Source organism: Adiantum capillus-veneris, chromosome 8, assembly GCF_014529385.1.
Source record: "Adiantum capillus-veneris isolate H3 chromosome 8, ASM1452938v2, whole genome shotgun sequence".
Classification (NCBI taxonomy): Eukaryota; Viridiplantae; Streptophyta; class Polypodiopsida; order Polypodiales; family Pteridaceae; genus Adiantum; species Adiantum capillus-veneris.
In genome coordinates, this window is record NC_140938.1 from 144380850 (window position 1) to 144407753 (window position 26904).

The 26904-nt window shown below is 47.6% G+C and overlaps 1 protein-coding gene across 1 annotated transcript in view; it reads right to left on the reverse strand.

Annotated features, from left to right (window-relative positions):
• Nucleotides 1-26904, reverse strand: part of LOC147453110 (DHBP synthase RibB-like alpha/beta domain-containing protein) — a 75722-nt gene that overhangs the window by 3478 nt on the left and 45340 nt on the right. The window contains exons 7-8 of the mRNA XM_086519088.1: nucleotides 26761-26842; nucleotides 26591-26689 (exon numbers count right to left, since the gene is read on the reverse strand). Coding sequence (XP_086375214.1) covers nucleotides 26591-26689; nucleotides 26761-26842 — 181 coding nt within the window. The remainder of the gene's footprint in view (nucleotides 1-26590; nucleotides 26690-26760; nucleotides 26843-26904) is intronic.

Below are 26904 nucleotides of genomic sequence, written 5' to 3' on the forward strand. Positions count from 1 at the left end.
AAAAAGAAAGAAAAGGATGCACGACCCAAATTCACTCCTCGAGAGAGAGCTCTCTACATCATAGAGAGGGAGTGCTTTGGATACTCACACACCCGTTGGCAGCAGTCCCAGAACAGTAGGTTCAGGGGAATGATGACGTGACACTGTCTGTACTGTCGCCGCAAAATGCGGCGCAATTCACGGAAGCAACGTACGGAAAAGCAATGTACGGACGGCAGCTTTTCGGGTCTGCTTTTAGCTAGCCGCTACGCAAGCGTGGGCCGTTTTCTACTCAAATTGACTTGCTTTATTTTAACGCAAGGCATTAGAAGAGAGAGAGAGAGAGAGAGAGAGAGAGAGAGAGAGAGCTTTGCATTATTTTTAAGCCTACTGTAAAAAGGTTTTTTGGGACAGCTTTTGGGGCTCTACTTTTGGGCATCCCTTGTAACCTTGTATAAGTGAGCAGGCCTCCCACTTCTTAGAGCATCTGGACGCAGAGTCTGAGAGTGAGAGCCTCCCACTCACTTATACTTTGAGTTGCAGAATAATACAAAAAGAAATACCGAAAGGGGCGCCAGTCTTTGGGGCCAATATCTCTAGGCACGGAATTCCGTCGGGCCAGTGCGGAATCAATTGTGAATTGTGAACTGTTTTGTAGTAAATTCTTGTCGTATCGCGGTAGAATCTCGACTTGGAGTGTCCAAGTCTGTTACAAAGTGCGAGACCTCCTTCAAGCCCATCTCTTTGCAGAAGTGGAAAAGATCGTCGACATTCAGCTTCTTGGGCGAGCCTACTATCAGATCGAGTTCGAGACCCTCGAGATGGCTACCAAGGTCATCTCGATGAGCCCGTTGGCAAGCCGTGCGGTCAGGACTCACTTCAGACAGTGGCGCCATGGGTTCGACCCAGCTACAGATGTTCTTGCCGAGGAAGCAGATTTGCCCATCTCGGTCTGCTTGTAAGATGCAGCGGAAGTAAATGTTGAACTTTGCTCAAGATGAGTGCTTCGAACTGTGCTCAAGGGTTCCTTTTGCTTATGGAAGGGAGAGCCTTCCATTCCTTTAGTGAGAGAGTGCAAAGGATCACAAACAAAGTGAATGACACTGTGAACTAAGGTGTTGAGAGAGAGAGAGAGAGAGAGAGAGAGAGAAGAATACGACATCCGACGTTTGTCAAACCATCCTCCAAGGGCCCTCCTCTCTATGGCGAGAGAGGTCTATGCTATTGATTGCACAAATCTGGTACAATGGTCTAGATGCAATGGACTTGTCGACGATGTTGACGACAATGATAACGACGACGAGACAGGCTGAAATCTGAAAACGCTAGAGACTGAAATCTGCTAACTGTTGAATTCTGACACTGTGTCGGTGAGGACGGCGATGGCGACGACGCGATGACGATGCGCTGAAAACGTAGATGCTGAAATCTACGGACAGCAGGCTGAATCTGAAAACGTTGGTTGATCTGACCGTGCAGCGAGGATCTGCTCTGCAGGTAGGTGAGATCTGCGAAGCTAGGGGCTGGTTCTGTGGAGTCTAAGTGCTGAAAACTGAAAACGCTGATGCTAGGGGCTGATCTCTCGCAGGGAATCTGCAAAACGCTGATGCTGTCAGCAAGGTGCAAAAACGCTAGGCCTGATCTGGGATCTGCAAAACGCCAGGGCTGATCTGGGATGTGCAAACGCCAGGGTTGATCTAGTATTGCTGATAAAAAATGCTAGAGGGTCTATTGGCTGAAAATGCTAGGGAATTCTGCCGGTCTTGCTGAGAAGATGCACTGCAAGTTGTGGGAACTTCTCCTGCCTCTTCTGCCAGAAAGTGCTAGCGCTAGGTTTCTTTTACAGATGCTTAGAAAAATTGCCCTACCCAGTTTCCCAACAAAGTCACTTATTAATAATAAGTGAAAAATGGATAGAATAGTAAAAATGGGTTCTATGCACTGTAAAATGCTCATGATGGGTATTGATTGTAATGTTGATGATCATGCTGTGTGCGACCAGAGGATATGTAACTACTCTAAGTGCCTGGACATGCACGGCCTGCGCACAGGCTCACAAACGTGCAAGAACACTTCCTAAGCTGACCTGAACCCTGGAGTTGAAGTAGTCCACATGCACATAGGGTGAGATGTGCACGTGACATCCCCTCCTTTTTAAAGTGAGGTATTGGTACCGAACTGTATGACATCAAGGGAGAGCGCCAACAACATCTGGAATCCTGGGAAGGACTCTTCGCCGGCCCACTCTGATGCGTGGGTCGTGCGATACTTGAACTTCATAAAGATCTGCAATGCTTGCTTCTTTGGGCCGCGCCGAAGGCGACACAAAGGAATATGTGGCTGCTTCAATGCTCCAACTTCGGCTACGGTCGTGTGTCTACTTTCTTCAAGAATCTCCGAGGAGGAAAATTTCTGAAACCACTTGCAACGCAAAATCATGAACATACCCATTCCATGTAGAGTGATTGGAAAAATACTATGCTTCCTAAATGACTGTGCATGCAAGAGAGATGAACCAAGTGACGGAGTGCCAAACAGTTCACCAAACACATGCAAAAAGTGAGATCGAATCTTGACTTTTCGGCCTAAACCTATCAACTGTGGCAAATCATGATGAAAATGCCGATGATTGATGGACAATCTTTCTTGTGCTCTTTCTAAAACTGTGTCATGCCAAGGAAGAGACATGGAATGTGAATTCCTTGAATGCAAACTTTTTTTTCTTTTCGAGAGAAATCCGCATACATCCGTGCACATCCATGAGTGAATCATGTGCATCGTACAATGTAAGGTGCTCTGATACCAATGTAAGGTGCAGCAGAAGTGAACGTTGAACTTTGTTCAAGATGAGTGCTCCGAACTGTGCTCAAGGGTTCCTTTTACTTACGGAAGGGAGAGCCTTCCGTTCCTTTAGTGACAGAGTGCAAATGATCACAAACAAAGTGAATGACACTGTGAATGAAGGTGATGAGAGAGAGAGAGAGAGAGAGAAGAGTACGACACCAGACGGTTGTCAAACCCTCCTCCAAGGGCCCCCCTCTCTATGGCGAGAGGTCTATGCTATTGATTGCACAAATCCGGTACAATGGTCTAGATGCAATGGACTTGCCGACGATGTTGACGACAATGATGACGAGGACGAGACGGGATGAAATCTGAAAACGCTAGAGACTGAAATCTGCAAATCTGCCAACTGTTGAATTCTGACATTGTGTCGGCGAGGACGGCGATGGCGACGACGCGACGACGATGCGGTGAAAGCGCACATGCTGAAATCTGCGGACAGCGGGCTGAATCTGAAAACGCTGCCTAATCTAACCGTGCGGCGAGGATCTGCTGCGAGTAGGTGAGATTTGCGAAGCTAGGGGCTGGTTCTGTGGAGTCTAAGTGCTGAAAACTGAAAACGCTGATGCTAGGGGCTGATCTGTCGCCGGGAATCTACAAAACGCTGATGCTGTCAGCAAGGTGCAAAAACGTTAGGCCTCATCTGGGATCTGCAAAACGCCAGGGCTGATCTGGGATGTGCAAATGCCAGGGCTGTTCCGGTACTACTGATAAAAAACGCCAAAGAGTCTGTTGGCTGAAAACGCTAGGGAATTCTGACGGTCTTGCTGAGAAGGTGCACTGCAAGTTGTAGGAACTCCTGCTGCCTCTTCTGCCAGAAAGTGCTAGCGCTAGGTTTCTTTAATAGATGCTTAGCAAAATTGCCCTACCCAATTTCCCAACAATCACTTATTAATAATAAGTGAAAAATTGATAAAATAGGGAAAATGGGTTCTGTGCACTGTAAAATGCTCATGATGGGTATTGACTATAATGCTGAAAATCATGCCATGTGCAACCAGAGGATATGCAACTACTCTAAGTGCCTAGACATGCACAGCCTCCGCACATGCTCACAAAGGTGCCAGAACACTTCCTAAGCTGACCTGAACCCTGGACCTGAAGTAGCTTGTCCACATGCACATAGGGTTAGATGTGCACGTGACACTGCTTCCCTGGACTCATGAGAGAGTACCTCCCGCTCCTTTCCAGGATTGGTTCCGTGATTGGAACACTCTTAGAGACTCCGCGCACGACAGCTTCAGTTGTTGCCAAGGCAGCGGACATTCCCACAGTTCGTATTCTAGTTCGGGATACCCATGCTCTCCCAAAAGAAGTAGTCCTCCTCCTTCGAAGGGTGAGTGGTGGCTGGTTCCACCAACAGGTAGAGTTTTCGGGTCTCCCGAATCAGTGCTTCATCTACCGACAGATGGGCCATCTAGTGAGTGTCTCTCCTCGTCGGAGACCCTGACCTACAGCGCAAACCCAACCCCCGAGGGCGGAGCAGGCACAATAGACAAGTACACACGGTACTCACGCTGCTTTCGCAGAGCCAGGTGCCTGGCAACAGGTCCACGGCCGCGGGCGACAGGGGGGGCTAGCCACACTGCCCCGCCTGGTGGCCGCCCTGTGCCAGCCCAGCAACATTGGGTTCCTACACGGAACCGTTTCGACCCTCTTCAACAGGAGGACACAGTGGAGTCTCTCGCCACTGCAACCTCGCCACCACACCCCCCCCCCCCCCCCCCCCCCACCACCACCTCCTCAGCGCCCCCGCTAAGGCCCCAATCGCTTCTCTTGAGCCAACTCGCGCCCCTTTTGCAGAGGAGACTAGATAGTCTTCGGTAGCCTGTCCTTCTCTTGGTAGTGCTTTCGCTACAAGCCGTGCAGCTCGGGAGGGACAACCCTACTTGAGGACGCCACTCTTGGTTCAAGCCTCCCCCTTTGCAGCAGTCCCACTAGGACGTCCCAGTTTTGACATTCATCGACGCTGAGACTCCTTCGACTATAGCTTTACCCGGTTCCTCGGCGACCCTTCTTTTGACTTCGAGGCAGCTTGCTTCCGAGCACAAGTGATCTTGTTGGCAGCCAGGGGCACAGAGGCACTAGATACACTTGTTGGTTTTTCCTTTCCAATGTGTGGCCGAGATCACACTCAGTGGACGTTGCAATGAATTTTGGATTGTCTGCAAGCCCAAGCTGTTGAGTTTTCACACCATACAGCAAATCTAGGAGTGACAGACGTGATACAGACACTCTGGCCATTGGCCAAGTTCTATGTGACACCCCAGATGCATTTGGATGTAGGCATATCATGGCTTACCTCTTTGCAGACACTCAGAGCATTCCGAGCTATGTTTTTGTCCATGAGGATTCCTGGTCTGAGGATGTTGCTTTACGTACTGCACGCTCTCCGTGGGCTTGGGTAGTACAGCACATGCATACACGCCTCTCATGGGGTTGCTCGAATGCGGACTATTCCCCATCCAAGCCGGCCTCGAAGGTTGCGCGGTTGAGCCATGAGGATTGTCTCATGGAACGTGCAAAGTCTAGGTGGACCCCAGTTTGCGCGGCAGAGGGGCTGCCTGCGACAGGATTTACAGAGATGTCTTGTGATAGCCGTACTTGACGATGTGGTCAGATTTTGCAGGGTCACTCTGAGACCTTTTGGTCAGCTGCCTTTGGGCCAGGAGGCATTCAGGGCGGGCTATGTATGACTATTGCGGACATGGGCATTATAGTGCCAGGCAAGGCACAATGGATTACTATGCACGTTCAGGGCTGCCTCATGGGCTTCCTGAACATCGATGCACCCAATCATGCAAGTGGTTTTGGACACAAATAGTGGGGTCTTTGCCTCACACACAGCAGTGGTGTGTGGGGGGGACTTCAACATGTTGGAGGACCCCTCAGACAAGACGGGAGGCAGCCATGCTACAGTGCACGGAGCTGAGTTGGCAGCTTGGGAGCAGCTGTGCATGACCATGAGGCAACATACAGGATTTGTACGACCATCAGATAGCCTCTCTCTCTCTCTCAGTCTGACAAGTATGTAGGAGGGTGAATCTGTCGAGGATAGACTGCTTCGATGCTAGTGACCACTTTTGTGACAGGGGAGGAGTTGTATGCATTCTGGCAGGCACCACCTTCTCTAACCATGCACCAGTGATCCTTACAGTTTTAGACACACAAGGGGTGGTAGCACCACGCTGCGCATCCCTGAGAGGCTCTTACTGGATACGGAGCTTAGAGAGCAAGTTGTGACACTTTGGACAGAGAGCTTGGACGGGCAAGGCTCCCCTACTGACAGGGTGGCCACGGGTCTCGCAGAGATTAGTCGTTTCTTTCTCCAGGAGTCTGCCGCTCAACTGGCTGCGACCAGAGAGCAGGAGAGGCAGCTCCGTTGGGGCATTGCATCTTTGCAGAGGATGCAAGAGCGTCACCCTGATAGCCCCTGGATGGAGGAGCCGATGCAACAAGCTCGACAGGAGCTGATCATCGTTGCGGAGAGGCGACATCAGTTTGCATACCATCATCAGGCAGCTCAGTGGACCGGTGGGTGACAAAGTTACTGGTGAGTTTTTCGAGGCTGTGGGCCCTAGATATGCGCGGACCAGTGCTAGCCAGTTGAGGAGGCCATATAGGTCACTGGCTACAGAGCTAGAGGATATGCGTGCAATTGCTACTCACTTTTACAGGGAGTTGCTTTCAGTTGAGCCCCAGTCAGAGCACACAGATGCATGTAGAGAGCAAGTGTGGGCACAGATGCCCTCTTTGGTCACCGAGGAGAAGCGCCAGAGGCTTGAGCTACCCCTCCAGCTAGAAGAGATTCACGAGGCTCTCAGGGCACTACCACGCGGCAGTTGCCCGCTTGACTCCGAGTTTCTTCTTGGAACACTGGGAGGTACTTGGTCTGGATTTGTGTAGTACTTATGAGTACGTTCTGCACGCTGGTGAGATGCTGTCACAAATTGATGACGTGGCATGCCCAATAGATAGCTAACGTAGCAGACGTACGGACATCCGCAAACAGCGCTGACTGGCTTACGTCGCAGCTGTACGGAACTCTGCGATTTCCGTTGACTTGCTGATGTGGCAGTGTACGAACTTCCACGTTTTACGCTGGCTATTGACGTGGCCTGGCTGTACGGATTTCCGCAATTCGCACTCGTACTTTTTCAGGTTTTGAAAGACTGGTTGCTTTTGAGATTAAAGTGCTTCACTGAACTTTGATGGAGAGAGAGTCGACACAGCGAGTTCCATGCCCAAAGGTATTGACCCCAACGACTGGCGCCCCTTTTAGTATTTCTTTTTATATTAATGTTTCAGCAAAGTACAACTTCCACTGATACTCGCTCTCAGACTCTACGTCCAGATGCTCTGAGAAGTGAGCCCCCCTTGGGTCACTTATAAAGATTATAAGGGTTGCTAAAAGCAGAGTCGCAAAAGCATAAAGCTCAAAAGCACTTCGATCTCAAAAGCAACTGGTCTTCCAAAATTTGAGAAAGCTCCAGCACCAATTGCGGAAATCTGTACAGCCAGGCCACAGTAGCAGCCAACGTAAAACGCGGAAGTCCGTACACTACCACGTTAGCAAGTCAGCAAAAATCGCGCAGTTCCGTACTGTTGCCACGTCAACCATTCAGTGCTGTTTGTGGATATCCCTACTATTTGACACGTCAGCTCTCTATTGGGCATGCCACGTCATCAGTTTGTGATATACCCCCCTCTTGAAAGAATTGTAATCACCCTCGATTACGCTTGCAAAACAAACAGAGGCCATAAATTGTCTTAGTAGACACTGATTGTTAGTACCGACACACTAGACACGAGACATCTAGCACTTGTACAAAGACGACAGTCACATCATAGGACATCACCTGACATCACAGGCCATCACATGACAAATCACGGAAAAATCCATTCCAAATCTCAGACATGACTGCGAGCAACGTATTTAGTAATCGCATCTAGATCCATTCCAGACCTCACTGATGCCCGATTAACTAATCCTTATTGCGATCATGTCTATAGAGATTTATGAGACTGAAATGCTGCAGTCATTTCGTCTTTCAGTTCCTGCACTCAAACAAGTCAAATGAGAGAGTACAAATCAATCATATTCATTTTCGGGAATTCCGTTTCATAAAGTCATTCAACAAAATACTATCAGCCCATTAGCATCTTTGAAACCCACAAGAGACATCAATGACCTTATTCAAATCGAGGTAATCTGTTGATAAAGGAGCGGAGTGACTCCCCTCTTGTGCAAACCCGTAGCACCAGATTCACCCTTGCTGAGTTCCGGGTTCTATCGGAGTAGACTATGCTAAATCGAATGCTTCAAGGTAATGTTCCAAAATCTGAGTATCTGCTAGGTCCTCCTCCTCCATCCACTTCGCATCTAATGCCGAATAGTTCTTGAATTTAACCAAGAACCGCCAAATCACTTTACCTTTCATCTTTCTTTCCTTGTGTGCCAAAATCTATTTGGAACGAGTATCTCCTCGCTCTCTTCCACTTCGGGTTGCTCATCAGGCTCTCCATCAACTAGCACGTCACCTTTAAAAGGTTTCAAAAGACTCACATGGAATGCATTGTGAATCTTCCAAGTATCGGGCAACTTGAGTCGAAAGGAGACATCATTTATCTTTTCTTTATTCTGGAAAGGGCCATAATACCTCATGCTAAGCTATGGAAAAAACCGCTCCTTTCCCTTTCGTTTCCTTAGGCGTGCCTTCTCAAAACGTAAGAGCACCCAATCGTCTTCCTTTAATTTCAAATCTCGACGATGTCGATCTGCTGCCTTCTTATGTCGTTCTTGAGACTTCTCTAAAGCCTCAAGGACCTTGGAAAAAGCAATGTCCAAGTCCCTCGTGTACTGGCCAGCTTCAAAAATCTTATCCTGGGTCTGAGGAATGTTCTGATATACCAGCTGATTCCCTTTTTTCGTTCTTTCCTTGTGCCCTAGGACCTGCGGGTAGCGTCTTTCACTTCCCCTATCCATTGGCACGTCAGTGTCAATCATCGGAACCCTAAGACGCACTATCATCTGATTCCTCTTTCTCTGGAATCCTTTGATGAACTTGCATCTGGTTCCCTTAGTTCGTCGGAACCCTTTGATTCTTCAGAATCCGATGATGAGCTGTCATCTGGTTCCCATGATTCATTCTCTTCATTTTTGAGGTGGATACTATCCTACCTGTCGCATAAGTCACTGAGCCAGCATGCATTCCAAATCGTTGCTTAGTCATGTGCCATTAGTCTCTAAATGGAGTCAAGCTTCTCGTTTATAGCATAGTCTTGAATCTTTTTAGCAAATCATAGCAAAACCGCTCAATTTGGTCTTTCAACTTCTAGCAATGTATCTTTCTCAGTCATTTTCAAGTGATGCCAATGCGTGATGACATCTCTTGCATATTTATCTAATATCCAAGTTGACGTTAAAAATTTGAATTTTAACCACGTCGCATGTGTTTCTTTGCGTAACAACGGAGTAAGATGCCGCTTTTCGCTCCCTGGAATGTTCTAAGAACCGCTCTCCAAAGAAGGCGACGTCAAACTGTTGTACAAACTCAAGGGCTCGATGGGTGTCGTGGCCTAACTCCCTTCCTTGAACTCCTTGGTTTTCTTGTTGATCTGGTCATTGTCAAAAGAGGACAAGCTCTCCTCCTTTAAACGGCTAGATGGCCTTCCATGCCTTCTAGACTTTGTTTCAAAAATCTTCTTCAAAAGAATCTTGTCTTAGGTGCCTAGAAATTGAAGAAGCTTCTTACCACCCTCGAACCCTTCAAATGGCGCCTTCCCCATGTGTCATTGTAGGCAAACTCCACCAAGGGTAAATACTTTTCCCATTTAATCTTCTGATCCGAAGAAGAAGACTTCAACATATTCAAAACCATTGAATTGGCTATTTCAAATTGCCCATTTGTCTGTGGGTGGAACGAGGACGAGAACTCCAACCACTGCAAATGTTCTCTTAGATTGCCGTCCAAAACAACTAGTACACCGGGGATCTTTGTCCGAAACAATGGACACAAACATGCCATATATTCGAACAGTTTTGCCAAAGGATCGGGCTTAACTATCTTCTTTGTTACAGAGCAGTAAGCCTCCTTACTGAATCCATTGATGACCGTCCAAATGCCATCATGCCCATTCTGTGTCTTCCGGAGATCAAAGATGAAATCCATTGCAAAACTTTCCCAGGGGCGGATGGAATGGGTAAAGGCTATAGTAATCCTTGTGCCTTATGTCTGTCAAACTTGACCTTCTGAAACAACTGCAAACAGAGTCGTCCACATCCTTCTTGAGTCTCGACCACAAGAAATAATGCTCCACACCTTTCAAGGTGGTGTCAATGCCGCGGTGACCCATAAAAGGTGGACAATGGCACTCAGTCAAAACCTTTTCCGTTAACGGCTGTGTAACACACAACATCGTTTTCTCCATCAAGTAGCCATTCCGTATGGAATACCCTGGCACTATCTCCCCGTTCTGTATCCAAGTAAAAAAAACATCGAAAAAATCCGGATCCGTGGCGTACTGATCCACCATATCCTTGAAGCTTCTATGATGGATTGCGACAATGGCCAAGACGAGGGGCTTCCGAGACAATGCATCTGCCACTAAGTTTTTCTATCCGTGAACATGGACAATCTGGAAGTGAAGTTGTGACAAGATGTTAGCCCACCACATCTGATTTTCTGAAAGTTGCTTTTGTGATAAGAAGTAGCATAAACTCTAATGATCAGTAAAGACCGTGAAATCGGCTCTGAGTAGGTAATGTCGCCACTGAGTAAGAGCATGGATCACTGCCAATAGCTCTTTCTCATAAATCTGTGCTGTCAATTCTGGCCTTGGAAAACAATCTTATGGTCTTCTTACATTAAGACCGCTCCCAGACTATGACCACAAGCATCACAATATACTTCGAATGGCTTTTGCAGTTCTCGCAAAGCCAACACTGGTCCAGTAGTTAGTTTTTTCTTATGTGCCTGAAAGGTAGTCACCTATGTCGGTCCCCACGAGAAAGGGACTCCTTTCTGAGTCAATAAGTGCAAAGGCGAAGTTACCTCTGCAAATTTCCGAATGAACCACGAGCCTAAAAAGCTGCTAACTGCATGAACATTCTTCAAGTCAATGAATCCCGGATAGTGTCACTTTTGGCCGGATTCATTTGTACTCTATATATGATCGGTACTCTCTGAAAATCCAAAAAGTCATCCTAAAAGCTGTCTTGTAGACGTCTCTAGGAGAAATACAGATCTGACGATAATCACTCTTCAGATCAATTCGGCAAGTGGAATTCTGAAGTCTGTTGAGTATATCATCGATCCTTGTGATGTGGAAATCTGTTCTAGTTCATTGTTTCTTTATTTTGGCCTCGGCTAACTCTGTAAGGTGGCCGGTTCGATGGTGTACTACCATGAATCAATCATGTGATCTTCACGATGTAAAGGAGGCAACTCGCTTTGTACGCCTTTAAGGTGGCCGATTTGATGGTGTACTATCGTGAATCAATCATGTGATCTTCATGATGTAAAGGAGGCAACTCACTTTGTACGCCTTTAGAGAAACAGTCAACCCCTATTGCAAAAAATCTTGTCGTTCTTTTTCGAGGTCAAACATATTCGACCTTTAATCATTATTCAGTTCTCTCAAGAAAATCGAGTAAAGAAACTAAATTTCATCAAATACAATCTCATTTCCCTTCATTTGTCAAAGTTGCTTTCTTAGCCCGATAGTCAACCACGGCGTTGCTCTTGTGGTACCAAGGGATTCCTCGGAGGACATCACACCCTTCCAAAGGCATGATATAAAAGTCCCTGTGCACTAAACACCCCTGACATTGCAAACGAAGATTGCCAATGATCGGTGTAATGGAAACATCCCATCCGGGTGCCACTAGAACTGCCTCCGCCTATGGCGTCAACTTGTCGGGCGTAATTCCAAGTTGAGCCGCCAATCCAAGTGAAAAAAAGTTGGCCTTGGCTCCTCCAGCAAAGAAAATGAGGGCTTCCTAATCTTTCACTTTGCCCCATGTGCGGAAAAATTTTGTACTTTCGTTCATTTGATTCAGGTCGGGCCCACGCAATGTGGTACCAGTTCTACTTTCATCTTTCCTTTTCTTCCGCACTCGGCTGCTGCTTTGTAACTCTCAAGTTTATCTTCTGGTGGTCCTTTGGTTCATCTTCTTTTCAAGAGTTCTTGTCCATCTCTTTCTGCGAGTACAGGTTCCGCTTTTCTGCACTCGTCTATCCTTTCGGCTTTCCTCCCGACCTGAGAGGAGAACCACACCATCTCGAGTAAATCTTATTAATCGGGTAATTCTTCAGGCGTGTCGCAAGCCTCAGGTCTATGGAGTACTTGATCAATCTTTTCACCTCAAAACCTGTAGTTGGCGCTTGTACTTCGTTCTGGCAAAATTTTCCACCAAGAATCTCTCCAAATCTTCAATCTTTTTCTTCGGTTCCTGCGCTGGACTTCAACTTTTTCTTTGCCTTCCCACTGAGAGATGTTATCTCTGTCAGATTCTCCATGAGAACCCATGTGTGATCCTGGGATTCTTTATGGCTTTATGCCCTGTAAGACAGAGTGATGAAGACGGGAGCGCGCTCGATGTGCGATGTATTAAGGGTGGGAGTGACTAATAAGTCCAGGGTCGAGACACGAAGATTCTTTCACAAAACACCTGTGTGGGCTGCAAAAAGGATCGGATCTTCCATAGAAGAATCTTTCTGTGCTCTGATACCACTGTAACTGGCTTGGACACTCCAAGCGAGAAATCAATAGCAACACACGAACAAAAACCTCATAATCACTAAGAACTTTAATGGGGGGCGAGAGAGAGAGAGAGAGAGAGAGAGAGAGAGCGAGTCGACCAGTTTTTGGAAGACCAGTTGCTTTTGAGATTAAAGTGCTTCACTGAACTTTAATGGAGAGAGAGAGTCGACATGGCGGAGTTCCGTGCCCAGAGGTATTGGCCCCAAAGACTGGCACCCCTTTCAGTATTTCTTTTTATATTAATCTTTGAGCAAAGTACAACTACCGCAGGTGCTCGCTCTCACACTCTGCGGCTAGATGCTCTAAGAAGTGAGCCCCCCTTGGGTCACTTAAAAAGATTACAAGGGTTGCTAAAAGCAGAGCCCCAAAAGCATGAAACTCAAAAGCACTTTAATCTCAAAAGCAATTGGTCTTTCAAAAACTAAAAAAGCACTAGCGCCAATTGCGGAAATCCGTACAACCAGGCCATGTCAGCAACCAACATAAAACACGGAAGTCCGTACATTGCCACATCAGCAAGTTAGCAGAAATCACGGAGTTCCGTACTGTTGCCACGTCAGCCAGTCAGCACTGTTTACGGACGTCCATGCTACCTGCCACGTCAGCAGTCTACTGGGCATGCCACGTCATCAGTTTGTGACAGATGCGTGACAGTCTGAGCGAGGGATTGATCTTTCTTATCCCCAAGGAGGGAGGATCACTGGACGAGATTCGGCAGTGGCGACCCATTACCATTCTCAACTCAGCCTACAAAATTTTGGCGAAGGCTCTGAGTCTGAGAATTCAGCTACTGCTAGAGAGCATCATACATGGGACGCAAACAGGCTTTGTCAAGGAGCGTAGAATCCTTAAGAACATCTTCACTTTCTGGGAGGCGATGGCCCTGGCTCGTCTCAGGGGAGAGGACTTGGTTGTATTGCTTCTCGACTTTGAGAAGGCGTACGACGGAGTGGATTGGGATTTCCTGGAGGGCACTCTTCTTTGATTGGGGTTCTTAGATGCTTGGATCCGGGGGGTGTCAGCTCTTTACAGGTGGGCTCACAGTCAGGTGCTTTTGGCACAGGGAAGAGGGGAGCGTTTTTTGCTCACGCGATGAGTTAGACAAGGATGCCCTCTTGCCCCTTCTTGTTTCTCTTCTACGCTGAGGCAATGAGTAGATTTTTGACTTCACAGGAGGTGGGACTCCGAGGCTTACAGTTGCCCATCAGGGGAGAGGAGCTTTTGGATGCAGAGTTTGCAGACAATTCAGGCTTGTACTTAGAGGGCCGAGAGGCCAACCTACACAGGTGTGAGCAGGATCTCAAGGTGTTTTGTTGTGTGTCGGGAGCATTGATCAATTGGAGGAAGACGGTGGCTTTTTGGGTTGGCAGTGCTCCCAATCGCACATCATGTAGATTGCATGGGCAGACACTTTAGCACGTGTCCGTCCGGTCATTTTTTGAGTGTGGCTAGGTGCACACATTTTTGGGCTTTTATGTTTTTTGCACCAATTACACATTTTGCCCTACCTCAACCTAAGATTCTATAAATAGAATGCTTAGGGTCTTGTAGTCATTGAGATTGTGTATTGAGAGCATCAATTGCAGAGCACTTATGTTCTCTCTTTCTCTCTCCCTCCAACGTTTTCGGCGCACGCGGCTCACACCCTCTCCGCTGCTCACTCTCACATGGTATCAGTTGCCAGATTGTGGAGGATCTTCATCGATCTCATCACCAAGGCCTAGCGCTTGCATCTCCGGCCCTTTCCATAGTGGAAAACTGCAAAATCAGCCTAGCGGTTTTTGGCACCCTACCGTTTTTGCAAATTCAGCCAGCGTTTTTGCATTGCGAGCCTTGACCTGCATCCCTACAGGCAGTGCTTCCTCCTCAGCAGGAGATCACAGGAAAACAGCCCCAGATCAGCCTTGCGTTTTCTGGAACCCCTAGCATTTTTTGCATCTGCTAGCATTTTTGGACTTTGCTCAGCGTTTTTGAAGACCTGCTGCGTTTTCATTCACACACTGCCCTTGCGCACTTGAGGAAGCCGCCTGAAGAGCCTCCTACTACCATGCACTTGCAAATCTACACCTTGGTCAGGTATCTACACCCAATCGGGACTCTTTTGATTGATTACTTGCTGTTTTTTCTCTGTTTTCAGCCCCTCAACGGCTGAGAAGTGCGAGAACCCCCTCCTCTGACACTCTGCAACGCTCCCATACCGATCGATGGCGTACAGGCCCGCTGAAATCTCCATTACAGCAGCGTTTTCAGCACCCTTTGCAGCGTTTTAAGGGCGGACAGCACACTGAATTTTTACCTTTTGTGCGGTTGATCACTCCCTTGCTCATCAAGCCACCATCCGGTGGTTGTCTGAGTGGTTATCTTGGACTGCTATAGCATTGGAGACAGTACCTTTGTTGACAACTTGCGATCTTCTCGATCTACCTCTGGGACTACTCTTTGAGCACGCAACATGTCGACTCCGAAGCAGAAGGGACAACAACAACAATCCCAGAAGGGGGCCACCACGTCTTCTACGACTACGGCCACTTCCACTTCTGCGACTACGTCGGCATCTGCCAACGCAACATCCAACAATTATGCCCTCACCCAGTTTGCTGAGGAGAAGAAGTTGGATTTACACAACTATTATGTGTGGAGGACACGAGTCCGCACAATCATTGCCTACCATCGACTATGGGAATGGTTGAATAACTTCACCCATTCAGCTACTCAGCCTTCCCTTCCCACCGCCACTCAAGCCCATATCGACGAGTGGGTGGATTGGGACATACAAGTCTTCACCTTTCTTATGATCAACCTCTCGGACCGCATCACGAAGGAAGTTTCCAAAGAGGAGCACGCACATCCATTGTGGAGACGGATTCTTGACCAGTTTGAGGGGACCTCGTTTGCCAGATAGATCACACTTGAACGGGAGTTGTGCAACCTCTAGTTCAAGGATTTCAACTCACTCGATGGGTTGACCCACCGCATGTAGGAACTCTGGGACGACCTTGTCTCTGCCGAAGGAGACATCACCTCGGCACGCATGGCTGGCCTCTGACTATTCAAGCTTCCCCCGCGCTTTGATCTCTACTTTCAGAGTTTGCTCACATCTGGACGTACCTCTTTTTCCTCCTGGGACGAGATTCTCTCTTCCCTCAGACAGATCGAGGGGCACTCCGCATTCCGAGCCGGAGGTGCTGTTGATGCAGAAGGAGTTTTGATAGCTCAAGGAGGCAACAAGAAAGGTAAAAGATAAGAAGAAGAAGAAGAACAAGGACATCAACTGTTACCACTGCCACAAGAAAGGGCACAGTGAATCAGAATGCAGAAAGAAGAAGCAAGACAAGGCCAACAGGGCAAAACAAACAGCCTCGATTGCAGTTGCAGCCTCTCACGAGACGGCAGGGACCGCTCTTGTAGCGATGACCTACCACGCTCTTGCTACATCGCAATCAAGTACTTGGGTTGTTGGCAGTGAAGCCACCACTCACATGACTCCCCAACAGTCTTGGTTTAGCTCTCTCAGGGAAACTCATGAGCAGACCGTCACTATGGATGACAACAATGAGATTCCAATGTCTGGCACAGGACAGATTACCCTCTTTCGTTCTACCTCAGACTCAAAGTTCAGTTCGGTGGAGGTGCTTTACGTTCTGAACATGGCCTTCAACCTCCTCTCTGTGTCGAGTTTAAACTCTCAAGGAGCTGACATACACTTTGGGAGTGGCACAGTAACCATTTCTGATTCTACGACAGGTACTGTTCTTGCACACGGTGAGCGCGATGGTTCCCTATACCGCCTCATTGCTCTTCTGTCACAGACCACGGAATCTTCTTTTTCTATGGCATGCACGATTTGGACATCTATGCGATCAGCAGCTTCAGCAGGATGCTAGGACCTCTGTGGTGGAGGGTTTACCGGCGATAAGCTCCTCATCAGGCGTATGCGAGGCTTGCCAAATGGGCAAGCAACACAGGGTTGCCTTTCCGAAGCAAGCATCCAATAGAGCTTCGGCACCACTCACACTGGTTCACGTTGACCTATGTGGCCCGATGAGCACTCCTTCATTATCTGGCTCACAGTTTTTGCTTGTGCTTGTGGATGATTTCAGCAGGTACACTTAGGCTTCGTTCTTAAAGCTCAAGTCGGAGGCTTTCAGTTTCATTCGAAATTGGACGATAATGGTTGAAAAGGAGAAGGACTTGCGCGTCCAATGTATTCGCTCAGACAAAGGGGGTGAGTTCACCTCGGAGGACTTTCCACAGTGGTGCAAGTCAAAGGGCATTCAGCGCCAGCTGACTACTCCCTACACGTCAAGGAGAAGGACTTGTGCGTTGTAAGGTGCAGAGGAATAAATGTTGTATTTTCTCAAAATTAGTGATCTATATTTGCTCAAGGTTCCTTTTAGTTCTTAGGGAAGGAGAGAGCCTTCCGTCTTTATGGAGAGTGCTACGATCACGAACAAAGTGAGTGGATATTGTGCGTGCAAGTGTATGAGACTGAGAGAAGGAGAGAAAAGAGATACGACACCCGAGAGGTTGTAAAACCCTCCTCCGAAGGCCCCACTCTCGTCGGCGAGAGTGGTCTACTTTTGATTGCACAAAGGGGTACAATGATGATGCATGGACTGATGCAATTCGTGACTATGTCGATGACGACGATGATGACTTTAGGGCTGAATTCGGTTCTCTTCTGTCTGCTGTCCACAAAGGAATAATGGCTGAGAATCTGGGATGACCTTAAGAGTGTTGAAATCGCTGTTTTTGTGGCTGAAATTTCCTGGTTTGTCGCGGGTATTAGGGCTGATGAAAACGCTGAGAAGAGCAGGTCAGGCTGCGTTTTACTGCTGCAAATCAATGGCTGAAAACAATGAGGGAATGCTGCGACATAGGCTGAAAAACGCTGCCCAAAATGCTGGATTAAGGCTGCGTTTTACTGCTGAAAACGCTGGGGTTCCCGGGGAAGGCGAGGTTGATCTGCTAACGCTAGATGCAAGGGTTTATTTGCGATCAAGCAAGGCTGGGAAAAAACGCCAAGGAAGGGGAGTTCCTGGCGATGGGAAAAACGCTATGCTGATGGGAGGGTGCTTGAGGGTTTCCTGCTGAGAGAGAGGGAGTACCTGCTGCCTGGGTCCTGTTGTGCTCCTTGCTCATCTGCCCAAGAGTGCTTAACTTGGGTTTGCTTATATATTTTCTTACCCAATTTGCCCTACCTACTTTTGTTGGAAAGTCACTTAAATTAATAAGTGAAAAATGTCAAAAATAGGGAAAATACGATAAAGTCACTGGAAAAATCCCCAAACTGACTCTGATGGAATCTGATGGAATTGCTTATGCTTATGCGGTGTGCAACCAGAGGATATGCATCTACACTAAGTGACTGGGCATGCACAGTCTACGAAAAGTGCCAGATCACTTCTTATCTAGACTGACTGGACTGACGAGAACCCTGTTATGGTGTAGCTTGTCCACGGACACATAGGGTTGGATGTGTCACGTGACTGTCTTAGGACAGGCCTTCTTAATGTGCCCCTTGACATGACATTGAAAACATCTACCTTCTTTAGCATAAATCACTTGTTCTTCAGCCGTGATGTATCCTCCTACAATTCCTTGTGAAGCTTTTTCATCAAGGGTTAGCTTAGGTTTTGCAGGTGCTTTAGCTTTACCCTTAGATTCATTGTTAGAGTTCTTTTCCGAGGAACTAGAGAAAGAAGGGCTAGAAGAATTTCCATTCTTACCATTCTTACCGTTCTTACCATTCTGTGTGTTCTGAGAATTCTGAGAGGTCCCTTGAGAAGACTTGTTCTCCTTAGGCTTTCCCTTGTTGTGCTTCATCTCTTGGGAGAGAGCGATCGCTACCGCCTTGTTGAGATCAGCGGGGTCAAAGACTTCGACATCAAACTTGATGTATTCGTCTAACCCAAAGAGAAAAGCCTCTTAGCGCTCATCATCCGATTTGCGTAATTGAGTGCCTAGCTGCAAAACACGGTTAGAAAAAGACATGACTGGCATACCATGTTGCTTGAGATTGCGCCAATGCTCTTTCAATCGTGCGAGGTACTGAGGTGGCATAAACCGCGCCTTGAGCTTGTCTTGGAAATCAGCCCAACTAAAAGAGAGGGGCGTGAATTCGTTGGCTTCCTCTAGGTGCGCGGCTAGCGGTGCCTCTTGCCATGGTGGTACCAATTGATGGCATCACCGGCAAGGTACATAGCTGCCGTCAAAACTTTGCTATTTCCTGTTTTCTTAGTTGTCGCAAAATAAGCATTAAATTGATGCAACCAAGAATGAATCACCGTAGCATCCATCTTACCATCATACTTACTGAAAGTCAACTTTTCGGTGACTGGGTTGTTAGAATCCGCATCGTTGCTTGCACCACTTGAGGAACTCCCACAATCTTTGCGTGGTTCGGTCTTCGAGGCTAGCACTTGGGAAAGCAATCCTTGAGTGCGTAGCTCCCTTTGAGCTTCACGCTCGGCCTCACTTTCTGCTTTTTGTTCATTTCGTTCATCGCGCTCGCGTTCGAAAGCAAGGCGATTGGTTTCTTGCTGTGCCAACGCAACTCGATTCGCTTCTAAAGTAAGGCGAGTCGCTTCTTGTTGTTGTAGTGCGTTTCTTTCATTTCGTTCCATCGTAATGCGAGTCGCTTCTTGTTGTGCTAGCATCATGTCCATCATTGACTTGACCATCATCTCCATAGGAGTTAGAACAACTCGTGGTATAGATGGCGAAGGGGAGGGTTGGAAAACTCTCCTGGTGGGGAGAATCCTTCGTCGCCTCTCTCATGCTCATCACCTGTATGCGAAGTATCCATTCCGCTTCGGGTGACGACCATGCACTAGGATCTTTGGTTCTTAAGTTCACGAGGAACTTGGTTCTTGAGGGTCTTGAGGTTCTTGAGGTTCTTGAGGTTTTCTTTTGCTTGCAAATCGCGTCGGAGAAGGATCTTCTCTTCACCCGAGTTCTACTCTTTTCCGCGGGCACACCCCTCGGCGGCGCTCACACCAAGGTTGCTTTTTCCCACCTCACGTCGATTGGCCGGCCGCTAAGTGCACGATCCGCTCTCAATGACTGAAAAGAGACACAAGGGGAGGCTGGAGAAGCCCTTCTTTCTTGGGATTCATGTCACTCTTCAACAAAACACGATTAGGAATCGGCACGCCCAAGTAAACTTGGGTTCATGCGACTGCAACAAGCAAAAAAATTCTTGTGGTTCTTGTGGTTCGTTCCTTGAGTAATACAAAACACTGCCAAAGCTCTGATACCAATGTAAGGTGCAACGGAATGAATGTTGTATTTTCTCAAGATTAGTGATCTATATTTGCTCAAGGTTCCTTTTAGTTCTTAGGGAAGGAGAGAGCCTTCCGTCTTTATGGAGAGTGCTATGATCACGAACAAAGTGAGTGGATATTGTGCGTGCAAGTGTATGAGACTGAGAGAAGGAGAGAGAAGAGATACGACACCCGAGAGGTTGTAAAACCCTCCTCCGAAGGCCCCACTTTCGTCGGCGAGAGTCGTCTATTTTTGATTGCACAAAGGGGTACAATGATGATGCATGGACTGATGCAATTCGTGACTATGTCGATGACGACGATGATGACTTTAGGGCTGAATTCGCTTCTCTTCTGTCTGCTGTCCACAAAGGAATAATGGCTGAGAATCTGGGACGACCTTAAGAGTGTTGAAATCGCTGTTTTTGTGGCTGAAATTTCCTGGTTTGTCGCGGGTATTAGGGCTGATGAAAACGCTGAGAAGAGCAGGTCAGGCTGCGTTTTACTGCTGCAAATCAATGGCTGAAAACAATGAGGGAATGCTGTGACATAGGCTGAAAAACGCTGCCCAAAACGCTGGCTTAAGGCTGCGTTTTACTGCTGAAAACGCTGGGGTTCCTGTGGCATGCGAGGTTGATCTGCTAACGCTAGATGCAAGGGTTTATTTGCGATCAAGCAAGGCTGGGAAAAAACGCCAAGGAAGGGGAGATCCTGGCGATGGGAAAAACACTACGCTGATGGGAGGGTGCTTGAGGGTTTCCTGCTGAGAGAGAGGGAGTACCTGCCTGTTGTGCTCCTTGCTCATCTGCCCAAGAGTGCTTAACTTGGGTTTGCTTATATATTTTCTTGCCCAATTTGCCCTACCTACTTTTGTTGGGAAGTCACTTAAATTAATAAGTGAAAAATGTCAAAAATAGGGAAAATAGGATAAAGTCACTGGAAAAATCCCCAAACTGACTCTGATGGAATTGCTTATGCTTATGCGGTGTGCAACCAAAGGATATGCATCTACACTAAGTGATTGGGCATGCACGGTCTACGAATAGACTCACAAAAGTGCCAGATCACTTCTAATCTAGACTGACTAGACTGACGTGAACCCTGTTATGGTGTAGCTTTTCCACGGACACACAGGGTTGGATGCGTCACGTGACACGCGTCCAATGTATTCGCTCAGACAAAGGGGGTGAGTTCACCTTAAGGACTTTGCACAGTGGTGCAAGTCAGAGGGCATCCAACGCCAGCTGACTACTCCCTACACGTCAAGGAGAAAGGACTTGCATGTCAAATGTATTCACTCAGACAGAGGGGGTGAGTTCACCTCGAAGGACTTTGCACAGTGGTGCAAGTCAGAGGGCATCCAGCACCAGCTGACTACTTACTCCCTACACTCCTTCCCAGACCAGAGTTGTTGAGCAAAAGAACCGGACTATCATGGAGATGGCTCGTACGATGCTTACGCATGCTAAATTGCCTCGGGTTTACTAGGCAGAGACGTGCAACACGGTGGTTTAACTCCACAACCGTTCTCCTACCCATGCTTTGCAGGACATGACTCCTTATCAGGCTTACTACGAGCGCAAGCTCTCCGTCTCATAGTTTCGAGTTTTTGGGTGTCCGGCCTTTGTCCATGTGCCAAAGCAGAAGCGACAGAAGTTATACTTCAAGGCGAAGAAGCTCATCTTCCTGGGCTATTCACGGAGGTCTGATGGATACTTGCTTTATGATCCTGACACCAAGACCACCACACTTAGCCATGATGTGACTTTCATGGAGCTTTTCAGCACACGTGCAGAGGGGGCAGCATCCAAGCCTATACCTTCCCTACCTCCTCCTCGTCCACCTTCTACACCTGGTCCTACCCCTATCCCTATCCCTGTTCCCTCTACACCGAAGCCAGTTACTTTACCCGATCATGCCATGTCAGATTCCGATTCTGATGTGGATGATGGTTCTCCTCCAATGGAGGCGATCCCACCTCGCAAGGAGAAGTTAGTACCTGGTTGGCTCTACTCTACGGTTTCTTCCTCTGGAGTCACGAAGTTACGTTACCAGACCCGCCAAACCCTAGATAGCCTCGATGTTCTGCACACCTCAAGGAGAGGCAAGTTTATGACGGCGCAAAGTTCGTGAACTTTGCACTCATGTCCCAAATTTAAGCTTCACCAGTTGAGCCTTCCTCAGTGGAGGAAGCACTCCAGCATGATTGTTGGAAGCGTGCCATGTAGACAGACCTGGACACTATAGAGCGGAATAAAACCTGGACTTTGCTTCCCATGCCCAACAAGAGGAAGGTGGTTTCTACGAAATGGATTTTCAAGACAAAGTACAAGGCCAATTGTTCCCTCAACAAACACAAGGCGAGACTTGTTGCTCGGGGTTTCACACAGCGACCATGCGTGGACTTTGACGAGACCTTTGCTCCCACCGCACGCATGACTACCATATACAGTGTTTGCTCTCGCAGCTAACTTTGGTTGGCCTATCTTCCAGATGGATGTCAAAAGTGCGTTTCTGAATGGAGATTTGGATAAAGAAGTTTATGTGCAACAACCTCTTGGGTTTTGTATACCAGGCAAGGAGGATTGGGTCCATCAGTTGTGGAAAGCATTGTCTGGACTGAAGCAGGCTGGACGACAGTGGTACCTCACACTCGACCAGTTTCTCGTGAAGCTGGGGTTATGGCATACCTCATCAGATTCCAATTGTTATGTTGTCTCTAATGGCTCTTCGGTTGCGATAGTGATTGTCTATGTGGACGATCTCATTTTCACAAGCTCTTGGACCACTGGGATCAAGTCGATCATGAAAGCTATGGAGACACGTTTCGAGATGACTCATCTTGGGCTTCTTCACTATTTTCTTGGATTCGAGATCTTTCAAACACCAGACGACATCTTCTTTTCTCAGCGGAGTACGTGAAGGCTATCCTGGAGAGATTCAGATGACAGGCTGTAGACCCATTGGCACTCCTCTTGAGCCCGGGGAGAACATATCGCTTCACGATCCTTCTCTGCGGACCTACAGCAGTACAGGAATGTTGTTGGCTGCCTCGTATGGCTGACTTATTCCCAACCAAACATCTGTTACACAGTTTCTATCCTCAGTTCCTTCAACACCCGACCTCGTCAGCAACATTGGTGGAGTGCCCAGCATACTTTGCGGTACATCAACGGCACCTTGGACCATGGTGTGTTCTATGGTCGCTCCAAGGGTTGCAACTTACTTGGTTGGTGCGATTCAGATTGGGCAAAAAATCCAGATACTTACGCTCTACTACAGGAGTAGTTTTCACACTCGGCTCGGGAGCCACCGTTGCTCTATCTTCCACAGAGGCGGAGTACAGAGCTGCTTGTGAGGCCATATGGCTACAAACATTACTGGGAGAGTTGTGTTTTCCCCAGACTGCTACGACTCGTCTTTTGTGTGATAATCACAGTTGCATTGCTATTGCCAAGAACCCTATCTTTCACGCTCGGACAAAGCACATTGAGGTGCAATATCACTATGTTCGGGAGCGGGTTTTGGCTGGAGATCTTCATTTAGAGTATGTCCCTACAGCGGACAATGCAGCAGACATCTTCACAAAGGCTATACCTCAGTGGACCTTGACTTCTCACCTTCGACTCATCTGTGTTCTCTCAGCACCTGGTGCTGGGGGTGTTAAGTTACACCATCGTTGCTTCGCCATTTTGTACGGCTAGTGATTGTCCCGGGTTGGCCACCCATCGCACATCATGTAGATTGCATGGGTGGACACTTTAGCATGTGTCCGGCCGGACATTTTCTGAGCCTGGTTGGGTGCACACATTTTTAGCCCTTTTTGGGCTTTTATGTTTTTTGCACCAGTTACACATTTTGCCCTACCTCAACCTAAGATTCTATAAATAGAATTCTTAGGGTCTTGTAGTCGTTGAGATTGTGTATTGAGAGCATCATTTGCACTGTGCAGAGCACTCGTGTTCTCTCTCTCTCTCTCTCTCTCTCTCTCTCTCTCTCTCTCTCTCTCTCTCTCTCTCTCTCTCTCTCTCTCTCTCTCTGCGCGCATGGCTCACACACTCTCCGCTGCTCAGTCTCACAAACATGGTACAGCCTGCCATGTCAGCAAAGTACTGCCTCTTTTTCCTACAACAATTTCTGGTCATTTTCCTGCCGCGATTTCTTGGATTTGCCACATCATCCAGTCGATCAGTGTCTCTCTTTGCCGGTCAGTTTCCATGTCATCACTTTCTGACATGGATAGCTCCATAAGTGCTCCATTTTGTTAGAAGATAAACACCAGTGAAAACGACTAGGTGGGTTGCCCATATTAGCTGGGTAAGCAAGAAGCATGCAAAAATATGAAAAATGTCCCACAACCCATGTAAAACAGCCAGAGTGGACAATGAGAGGCCCCATATACGTGATGGGTAGCCAAGCCACCACAATGGGCCATTGCATGATAGGAAAAAAGAGCAAAAAACAATAGTGGAGGCATCTTGGCAACCACTAACCTTAGTTGTTGGTTACTTTCCCTTGATTTTTATTTGATTTTTGGGACCCTCTTTTTGAAGTCACAAATGGCCAGACATTGTGTGGCAAGTGTGAAACGGCCAACGGCCGAAAATTCCACCCGTAGCTGTGAAGAGCGGTCGCCACGAGATGGTCGGCAAGTCGGCACAGAAATCCGAGCAATATAAGGGTATCTAGCTCAGTTCAAAGTCATTTAAGCCCCACACGACACGTATAAGTTGGTGGGTACTAAGAAATTAACTCAAAAGAGGCAAAGTGGACACTTGGCAGCTCCAAAGTTCTTCTGCAAGCCACCTCAGCTGGGGGCACCCAAATTTGAGAGAGGGGGTCATTTTGGGACTGCATCTTCTTCATTAAGTGAACTCCAGTGTGTGGGAGTAGTGGGTGTCGCTGTTTGCTTATAAGCACTCTAGCTCCCAAGCCGTGCTTTGTTTAAAGTGTATTCCAATCACAAGTTTATTTGTGAAGTTTCTCTATGTCATAAAGTTCAAGTAAAGCTTCGGGTGAAAGCTAAAGTCTACCGCCCTATGGGCCAGTTTCATGGTTCCGTTGCTAGGACTTGATTTTTGGGACCCTCTTTTTGAAGTCATAAATGGCCGAACATTGTGTGGCCAGTGTGAAACGGCCGATGGCCGAGAGTTCCACCCGCAGCTGTGAAGGGCAGGTTGCCACGAGATGGTCGGGCAAGTCAACATTGAAATCCGGGCAATAAAAGGGTGTCTAAGCTCAGTTCAAAGTCATTTAGGCCCCACGCGACACTTATAAGTTGGTGGGTACTAGGAAATTAACTCTGGAGAGGCAAAGTGGACACTTGGCAGCTCTAGAGTTCTTCTGCAAGACACCTCAGCTGGGGCACCCAAATTTGAAAGAAGAGGTCATTTTGGAACTGCACCTTCTTCATAAAGTGAACTCCAATGTGTGAGTAGTGGGTGTTGATGTCTGCTTGGAAGCACTCTAGCTCCCAGGCCGTGCTTTGTTTGAAGTGTTAATTCCAGTCACAAGTTTATTCGTGAAGTTTCTCTACGTCGTAAAAGTAAAGATTCGGGTGAAGCTAAAGTCTACCGCCCTACGGGCCGGTTTCATGATTCCGTTGCCAGGACTTGAGTTTTGGGACCCTCTTTTTGAAGTTACAAATGGCTGGACATTGTGTGGCCAGTGTGAAACGACCAATGGCTGGTGAAGTGCAGGTCGCCACAAGGCACTAAAATACGGGCAATAAAAGGGTGTCTAGGCTTAGTTCAGAGTCATTTAGGCCCCATGCGATGCTTAAGTTGGTGGGTACTAGGAAATTAACTCAAAAGAGGAAAAGTGGACACTTGGCAGCTCCAGAGTTCTTCTGCAAGCCACCTCAGCTAGGGGCGCCCAAATTTGAGAGAAGAGATCATTTTGGGACTGCATCTTCTTCATTAAGTGAACTCCAATGTGTGAGTAGTGGTGTCGTTGTCTGCTTGGAAGCACTCTAGCTCCCATGCCGTGCTTTGTTTGAAGTGTTAATTCCGGTCACAAGTTTCGTGATGTTTCTCTGTGTCGTAAAGTTCAAGTAAAGATTCGGGTGAAAGCTAAAGTCTACCGCCCTACGGGCTGGTTTCATGGTTCCGTTACCAGCACTTGATTTTTGGGACCCTCTTTTTGAAGTCACAAATGTCCAGACATTGTGTGGCCAGTGTGAAACGGCCGACGGCCGAGAGTTCCACCCGCAATTGTGAAGGGCAGGTCATCAAGAGATGGTCGGACCAATCGGCACTAAAATCCGGGCAATAAAAGGGTGTCTAGGCTCAGTTCAAAGTCATTTAGGCCCCACGCGACACTTAAAAATTAGTGGGTACTAGGAAATTAGCTCAAAAGAGGCAAAGTGGACACTTGGCGGCTCCAGAGTGCTTTTGCAAGCCACCTCAGCTAGGGCACCCAAATTTGAGAGGAGAGGTCATTTTGGGACTTCGTCTTCTTTATTAAGTGAACTCCAGTGTGTGTGAGTAGAGGATGTCGATGTCTGCTTGGAAGCACTCTAGCTCCCAGGCCGTGCTTTGTTTGAAGTGTTAATTCCACTCACAGGTTTATTTGTGAAGTTTCTCTGTATCGTAAAGTTCAAGTACAATTTATCAAGTAAAGATTCGGGTGAAAGCTAAAGGCTGCCGCCCTACGGGCCAGTTTCAACCAACACCATACTGATTGCATTCATTCATGGCCTGAAGAAAAACACCCCAACAATACTCAAAGAGTCCTACCTTTCCACGCCGCAAAAGCAAGGGTACGATTCCTGTCATGTCAACCACAGTCGATGGATCCGCCATTCGAACACCTCCGTCTACAACAAAATCCACACCCTGGCCAACAAGCACTAGATTCTAGATTATGCTTTTTCCAATCAAGAAAACAATTCGAATTCTTTACATACCTCCTTCCTTTCTGACGCCCCATAAGTATCTGATATTATAACTGGATCTAAAAGCCAATCATCACGTGCTGGTCTTCTCACACTGCAATGGCAAGAAACCCATTGTAAAAGAGGACATAACCCATTTTTGAGCAGCACAGCCCA